This window comes from Camelina sativa, unplaced genomic scaffold, assembly GCF_000633955.1.
Source record: "Camelina sativa cultivar DH55 unplaced genomic scaffold, Cs unpScaffold00617, whole genome shotgun sequence".
Classification (NCBI taxonomy): domain Eukaryota; kingdom Viridiplantae; phylum Streptophyta; class Magnoliopsida; order Brassicales; family Brassicaceae; genus Camelina; species Camelina sativa.
The window spans coordinates 20149-28421 of record NW_010921760.1 but is presented as its reverse complement, the minus strand read 5'-3'; the positions used below and the strand labels follow the sequence as shown (position 1 = coordinate 28421).

The 8273-nt window shown below is 38.4% G+C and overlaps 1 protein-coding gene across 1 annotated transcript in view; it reads right to left on the bottom strand.

Annotated features, from left to right (window-relative positions):
* Positions 1-1280: 1280 nt before the first annotated feature.
* LOC104773676 (aspartokinase 3, chloroplastic-like) overlaps positions 1281-8273 on the bottom strand; it is a gene marked incomplete at its 3' end in the record, with an annotated part of 11679 nt that continues 4686 nt past the window's right edge. Inside the window, exons 2-5 of the mRNA XM_019242719.1 lie at positions 1929-2002; positions 1684-1837; positions 1503-1577; positions 1281-1411 (exon numbers count right to left, since the gene is read on the bottom strand). Coding sequence (XP_019098264.1) covers positions 1281-1411; positions 1503-1577; positions 1684-1837; positions 1929-2002 — 434 coding nt within the window. The remainder of the gene's footprint in view (positions 1412-1502; positions 1578-1683; positions 1838-1928; positions 2003-8273) is intronic.

Genomic DNA, 8273 nt, shown 5'->3' with positions numbered 1-8273 from the left:
CCACACTCATAGTGCCGATCCAACAATCTCCATCTAACACAAGTGTTGGATTCATCATGCCGACCAACCGTCAAGAGAGGAATGACCCATCGCGTATCTCAACAGGGCTCCTCAATAAGCTGACCTCAATGTTTTGGTTAAAGCAAGCGTCGACATCAGCCTAACAACGCTCTCCCGAGACCTCACTCGATCTCTTACCTCCAATAGCTCAGTGCTGCTCTCCGACGTGCCACTCTCCTGCAGTGTCGCTCTCCGATGCACCGCTATCCCGCAGTGTCGCTCTCCCACAGTGCCGCTCTCCCGCAGGGCCGCTCTCCTGCTCTCTAACCTCTAATCCCACAGTGCCGCTCTCCGACGCGCCAACCTTGATCCCACCAGCTGGTCACCATAATTCGCGAGAATCATCGTGTCTGTCGCCCTAATCAGTGACGCCCTCTTTTAGTATATCACTCGACGCCGCCGAATGAAGCCGATCTGATTTACAAAACTCGCGAGAGCCGCCGTGACAACCTCCAACCGATTTGGCGTTGACAAACCCTTGATCTACAACTAAAGAGAAACCACATCGACCTCGATCTCGCCAGCTGCACCCAACGCACGAGCACCAACCTCTATAGGGCGACCTCCGCTCTTGCTCGCCACACCAACCTTGATCTCGCCAGATCCACCCAACGCAAGAGCACTGACCTCCATTGGCCGACCTCCCTCACTCATATTGCTCATCTTGCTGTCTCCTCTCTTGATCAAAAGGCCGACCTAAGATCCCCCCATCAATCCTAGGGACGACCTCGAAATCGTTGGGCCGACCTCACATCTTGGTTACAACGTCGCTCTCAGTCACCTCGCGGATCCCTCTCGCAACGACGAGAGGATCATCTGGACATTAATCCCATTGGTTTGCAGAACCTGGAAGCCATGTTTGTTGATCAATTGGCAAGTCACTGAGTAGACCAAATATTTTAATGATACAAACCAAACCAAACCAAACCAAACCAGAGAATTAACTAACCTTCTCTAGTTGAATGAAGATCACTGAACATTTCCGATGAGAGAGATAATTGATTTGTGTTGAAGCAGATTTACAATAGCTATCTTCTCAAGTTCCTCTACCACGTGATCAAGCTCCTGTTTACATGGCCAAAAATTACAAATACAAATATGAGTTGTTGATTTGATGTTCTGTGCTCCAAGGAAAAGTGGGTAGCCTGGAAGTTGTCTCAAATTAAGAATACAAAGCAGATAAAAAAATTCACAAGTTTACCTGTTGAATTAACTCCCTGGGCACCAATGTAAGCAAGTTCAGCTGCCTCATCAAATGTCAGGTATGGAACAGGTTGAGCTCCGCAGTAAATGTTTGGATCACAAGTTAAAACTCCATCCACATCTTTCCAAACCAGCACCACATCACAATACGTAGTATATATGAGCTTAACAAAGTCCCATCTTCATTTCATTTCCATTGATAGAATTAAAATGAACCCCCCCTCCCCTATATATATACCTGGAAGCCTTCCCAATCGTTGTGGCAGTCAAATCGCTGCCTCCTCTACCCAGCGTAGTTACAGCACAAGATCTCCATCCCGGCAAAAAGTGAAGTCATTCTAAAAAAGTCAAACAACAGAACAACGCATGCAAGAGAATTGTTCCAACTCATAAATTAATGGTTACTTATAAAAAAAATATGTACCTTTCCAAGGAAGCTTGTGACAATGGGGACTGATTTTTCCTTGCTCCAGTCACCAAGTAACCTTTTTGAAACCGCCAGGTATGTTGCCTCAAGAATATCAGCATTAGTGAATTCGTCTGTGGTAACAATCTCGATCTCAAATGCATCATACTGGCAAAGCAAACTCAGCATCAAGTCAAGTCATGTTGAAACAAACAAACTATATATAATAAGGTGATCGATATCTCATAAGGTATAATACCTGTCGTGCTTTGTGCCCAATTTTGTTCAAGTAGGCAGCAAACAGCCTTGTGGACATGAATTCTCCAAAATATACTGAGAAACTTACCCTCTGATACCAATTGATTCAATCTTTTCCAATTGAATCGACCCCAAATTCAAATCGTCGATTCAATCTCCTCCAAATTCAAATCGCCGATTCAATCTCTTCCGCCGATTCAATCTCCTCCGCCACACATCACCTTCGATTCCTTCTCCTTCCTTTGTCGATTAAGACTTCGGTCGCTAGAGAAAGAGAGAGAGACACAGAGAGGAAAAGAAGAAAAATTTGATTGAAACTAAAAAAGATATTCTTCTTCTGTTAATCTGTTTGGCCAACAGAAACGTGACACATATGGTCTCTTATTCCAAATTTGAGTATACTATATAAGAGGCTCTCTTATCTTTCTTGTTTTCTTTAAATTATTTTTTTCTTTCAAAACACTTAAAACCTTTCTTACAACCTCCCGTTGGAGAAGGTCTAAGGTGAACCCAAGTATTGTTCTTTACTTGATAAAAGTTTGAAAAATTGATTAGATAAAAAGTGACTTTTAGTCTCACATACTATATTTTACTTTCACGGGTTTCGTATGATGAGTTTTTACGGATTTAAAATCTTTGAACATGTTGTGTGATCCGCCTAGCATGGCGGATTTGGACTATAGAACCAACACTAAAACTATTAGTTTATTTTATATACTATAGATTTGTAGTCATAGTTTGAAAAATTAACTTATAAATTATTTAGTATATGAACTACAAAATATTATACATACTACAACACAATCTTAATATTCCAAACAAGAAAAAATATATACACAAAATATACACTAACATACCATATAGGCATATACCTCTGTTTAATACTAGAAAACAAAACTAAGTGTTTTAAAATTTATATTCTATCTAATAAAAAATTTAATGTAATTAGGTTCTAAACTGTATAAAACGTAAGAAGAATGAAAAAACATTCTAAACAAAATTATAAATTAATTAGATAAAATTTAATTAATTAGAAATTTGAAAACGAAATAAATTAAAAATTATTATTTAAAATACAATAATTTATAATTTAGTCTCGCGGTTTACCGTTGGTGAAACACTAGTTAAAATACAAAAATAAAAAATATAATGAATTAAATCATAGTTATGCCTTAATGATAAGGCCGGAATAAATATTAATAAGAAAATATTTAGAAACACAATTTGTGTTCTTTTATTCAAAACAAAGAATCAAAAACCAAAACAAACATTTATTAATCTAATAACCCCAGTGCGATAGATGCTTCATCATAAGAATCATAAACAACTCCATTAATTGTTCTTAAGTCATCATAGGATGTTGCACCTTTGACAAATTTTAGAAGCAGTTTCAGATAAAATATCCTCTCTCTCATCGGAGAGTAGCGGCATGTAATTACAGTCACTTCTGAAACGACGTATCTACTTTTGGGACTTATTATCCCATATGTACGATGTTGAGAACTGAGGAAATTTTGGACTTGCTGCAAAACAGTTTGAATGATTTAAAGCAAGCCAATTACATGACATGAAATCAGAATGAGTGTTTGATATTTTTTTAACAGCCATATTGTTGAGCACTATGTAGTTTGAGGAATAAAGCGTGTATTATATAACATCATTTCCGTATAAAATCTTCTATCAATCTTAACAATAATGACAAATAAAAATCACAATTTGTGATTTGAACAGATATGAAACTGATTTTCTGCCAGTATATGCGAACTGAATTACTCATATATCTAAAATTACGAATATCCCCGTAAATATAGTTTATTTAATTTGGTAAGTAAAGTATTAATTAAAACCCCATTAATAAACAACTGTATGCCTTATTATATCATAGTGGTAATTTTAAAATAAGTCACAGTTTATGAAATCCATAATCTTAATACTATTACTCATCATAGTACATGCAGTTCTTATTTATTAATATATCACAGCGTAATAAATAAAATAAGTCACAGTTTATGAATTCTATTTGCAAACCCATAAATATAACTACAAAATAAATAAATTTAATAAAATTGTTTTTAAAAAGTAGATAACAACGGTACGATATCTTCAGTCAAAGCACACTAAAAAAACATAAAAACTCTAGTCCATTTCTGAGATATTTGGATTCGGAAACACTTTAGAAATTCTGCCACAACTTTGTATAATCGCATTCTTCTCTCCAGATAAAAACATGTTTATACGACCATGCTTCCTAAAGTTTGCATCGAATTCAACAGCTGTTTTGGACAAAGCCTCACAATGCAGGAAATCATTACTACGGAAAAATATAATTAATTAAATTGAGAATATAATAAATTGGAGAATTAAAGTGTGTTAAATATGAGGGACAAAATAAAAGTAAGATGACTTACAATTTATCTTTCAAACAAAATGAGAGACTTTACATATTGGTTTCGTTTTTCAACGTTCCAATAGAAATAATCTGACCTACCAAATCTATAAAGGAAAATAAATAATTAAAAGATAAATATGACTGTTTTAAAATAATAATAATACCATATGATCTCAAAGTACGGGAATATATATTTTACGATACTAGCCAACCAATACATCAGTGTTGACTGTATCCTGAATAATGTAGGCGAAAGAGGGGTATACTGATTGAAAGAAATATCACTCAATGGTAAAAAATGTAACATCAGCGAACCGGAATCCCGGTTTAAGGAATGCATCGATCGATGCAAGATCGGTTCTGTGTGGACGAGTTTAAGTTAAACGTGCGTTTTGGGGTTAGGAAAACCCTGGAATCGCTTATAAAAACATAAACTTGTGGGTTTTGGCCGAGGTTTGGCCGTTTCTGCAGAAAAAGAAAAGAGAGAAAAAGTTCTTGAGTGTTCTTGAGGTTTTTGGGAGACTGGAGGCTGTTCCTGTAGAGATCTGTAGCTGGGATCATTGTAGGAGCTTCCTGGAAGTGTTCTTTTCTTGTTTAAGGTTCAGATTCGTCTGTGGCAAAGGTAAGTGCATGACCATGGCTTATCTAAGCTGGAGATTTCTCTGATCTGCTTGTTTATGTGTTGCTTGGCTTGTTAGAATGTTATTTGGGACTTTGGGAAGATTTCTTGTGGCTTGGGATCGGGTTTTGTCGTTGTAGAAACGAAGATCCGACAAAAAGTTTCGGGAAAAAACGATGCTCGACATGTGCATCGTTCGATGTACTTTGTGCGTCGGTCGATGCAAATGCGAGGACAGCGCGTTTGACCTAGAAGCGTCGGTCGATGCCATGTGGAGGCATCGGTCGATGCAACTAGGGTTTTCGTGCAATGTCGAGCATGCGTCGGTCGATGCGGTGTAAGTGTCGGTCGATGCAAGTGTACCTTGCATCGGTCGATGCAATCATGTGTCGGTCGATACAACTTCAGTTGGTGTCAGTCGATGCAAGGGTAGTGTCCGTCAATGCAGAGTCCTGGTTTGTTATTGTTTGGTTATTGATTGATGGTTGATAGTTAGAGATGTGTCTATTGCTTGTGTGTATGGCCCAGTAGATGGGAGGATTGCCTTACTCAGTGTTTATTAAATACTCATGCATCTCAATTTGTGTTTGTGGTGCTGGTAAAGGCAAAGTGTGATCGTGGAATCAAGGCGATGAAGAGGAGGATGTTCTTGTGTCTCGTTGATTATGGTCTAACTACTGTTAGGTTGTTAGAGATGAGTTATTAGAACATTGTTAGGTTGATGGTTCTTGTTTGATGACTTTATTGGATATTGGTTATTTTATATTGATATTTAGTTTAATGGTATCGTTGGTTATTTCCGCTGTTGGTTGTTTGTGGTTAGGTGGCTAGTGGGTATGGAACCACTAGTTTAGGTTATTAATTATTAATTATATTCTATTATTATTATTTATTATTAAAAAAATGGATCGGGTCGTTTCAGGAAGTGGCCAAGGATCCAGGATCGTGGTGTACGACGGAGCCAATAAAGAGAATGAATGAACTAATGGGGAACTTGAGTAATAAGTTATGGAAACAAATACGAGGTGGAACCATCGTGAGAGAAACAAGAAAGGACGAAGAACGGACGTAGAAATTGAAATGGCCATGTACCGATGAACCGGCCAAGGTAACAAAGGATTGTCACGGGTAATCCATGGTACGTACCAAGTATGTCGAGCCAAGAGGAAGGTTGAGTAAAGGAGATAACTTCGCCAAGGAAACGAAACTAAGGAGATAAGGTCGAGGAAGTTTATCTAAGGCCGTACCAAGTCGGACATTGTGTACCATATGGACAGGAAAGGACCGTCAGACCGTAGCCGAGCCATATGAACCGTGGGTACCAAGCGGACAGGAGAGGGGGAATAAGTTCTGCGTTGCCACATGTTTTAATCTGATTGGCCAAAACAAATAAAATATTGGAGAAACCCAAGAGTCATGGGCGAGTGAGTGTTGTGCACTCGCGAGAGTAGGCGTCACGCGCACGTGATTGGCTACGCAGCCAACACGTGGCGACGCATGCTCCACTCTCCTCACCAAATGTTGCTTCTCTTCTTCCATGTGTTGCATGCGATGGGGTATGAGACTTGCCTATAAATACACTCTCTTGGCTTCATTTGCAATCCAAACGAAAAGAAAAACTCTCTCAAACTCTGCCAATTTTCGAGTGATCTTGAGAGAAAGTAGTGAGCTTTTCCGATCAAGAGGAGGAAGAGAAGAGGAGTTGGCCGGAGCTAGAGGCTGAAGGGGAAGAAAAGTGCTGTCTAATTTGCGGTGTGGTGGAGCTCGACTCAGTCAGATCCTTGCTTAAATCACTGTGAGTTGCGGTTTTGCTGTGATGGAGGGTGCTTGAGCTTGGTAGCTCATGCATCTCTCTTTGTTTGTTTGTGTGTTGCATGTTTTTGTTGTTAGATCTACATGTCAACTAGGTTAAGATTTAAGAGTAGATCATCATGTATTCATCCATTTAAGTGCATGTGGTCTTGAGGTGTTTTAACATGAGCATGCATGTTTAAAAGATGGAGGTGGAGTCAGATCTAGATGAGATCTTGAGATGAAAAATTGATTTGCATCAAAAAGAAATGATGGAGGTTGCATGCAAGGTCGATCCGAAAAGGATGATCATGTATGCATATTTTCATGAATTTAAACCAATTAAAAGGAGTAAAAATGAGGAGATATGATGAATTAAAATGCAATAATTTTCTTGCATAATTTTTGGGTTAAAAATGAGTTGCATGCATGTTAAAAAGGGTGGAAAAATTTGTGAGTCTCACATGCATGTTAAGGAAAAATATTTAAGAAATTATGCATATAATCGATTGCATGCATGTAGATGTGTCTTGTTGCTTGAATACTTATTTCTTGCATCTTAAGAATTTTTGAGTGATTTTCTTGCTTGATTTTCATGCATACATTGCTTGATTCTTGCTTGAAATATTTTGTATATTTTTGAGTACTTAATTCTTAGTGTCGTAGACTTAGAATTAGTACTTGTCTAGCTAGTTTGCATGTGTAATGTTGGACTAGTAACCGACTTCTTTCCCCAAAGAGAATGAGATGGTCCGGCGAGTGAACCTTCGTGGTCTCGTGGCAAGGACAATCGGTGTCTAGCAAGCTACTAGACCGATCTATTGGATGACGATGCATTTGTGTGATGAACTGGTTGGTAGCCTTTATGGTTTCAACGCGAAGTGGGTATGAGGGGATGGGACATAAGGTCATTGGGCCCTAGGTTGTGTGTGTGTGGAAGAGTCTAGTGTGTACAAATTGTTGTTACATCACTAGTACTTTTACCCTTTGAGTTTTGGGAGTTGTGTTGTGATGGCCTATGGTGGCTTAGTGTCTAGAAGTGCCTAGTGTTAGGTCATTTCTAGTTTTGTTTGCATAATTTCTTGCATGTTCGTTTGCCTGCTTGTTATCGCTTCCGCATTACGTGTTTTGTTGTGTGTTGTTTGGGGGTAGTCGTGTTGGGGTAGTTGGATGGGGAATTTGCATGTTAGAGAGTCACCCAACTCACTGAGTAATCTTAGATTACTCATTCCTTTTCAACAATGTTTTTGTCTTCCAGGGAAGAGTAAGTGGGTAGAGTTGGGCAGCTAGGAAACCGGATAGAATGTTTTTATGTTGTGTTTTTGCTATAAAAAAAATCCTATGTTTCCTCGGACAAGTTTTTCTTCAAAATGGATCCAACTATTTTTACATGAGTATTTTTGTTTTGATTTGTAAACATTATACTTAAGTAATAAATTGAGATATTTTTGTGTATATATTCGGACAAGTGTGAATGGTACATGGCCTAGTTCGGGCTAGCACAACGTCGTGTGCATCCCGAGGGTTGAAAAGCCTAAGGAATGTAC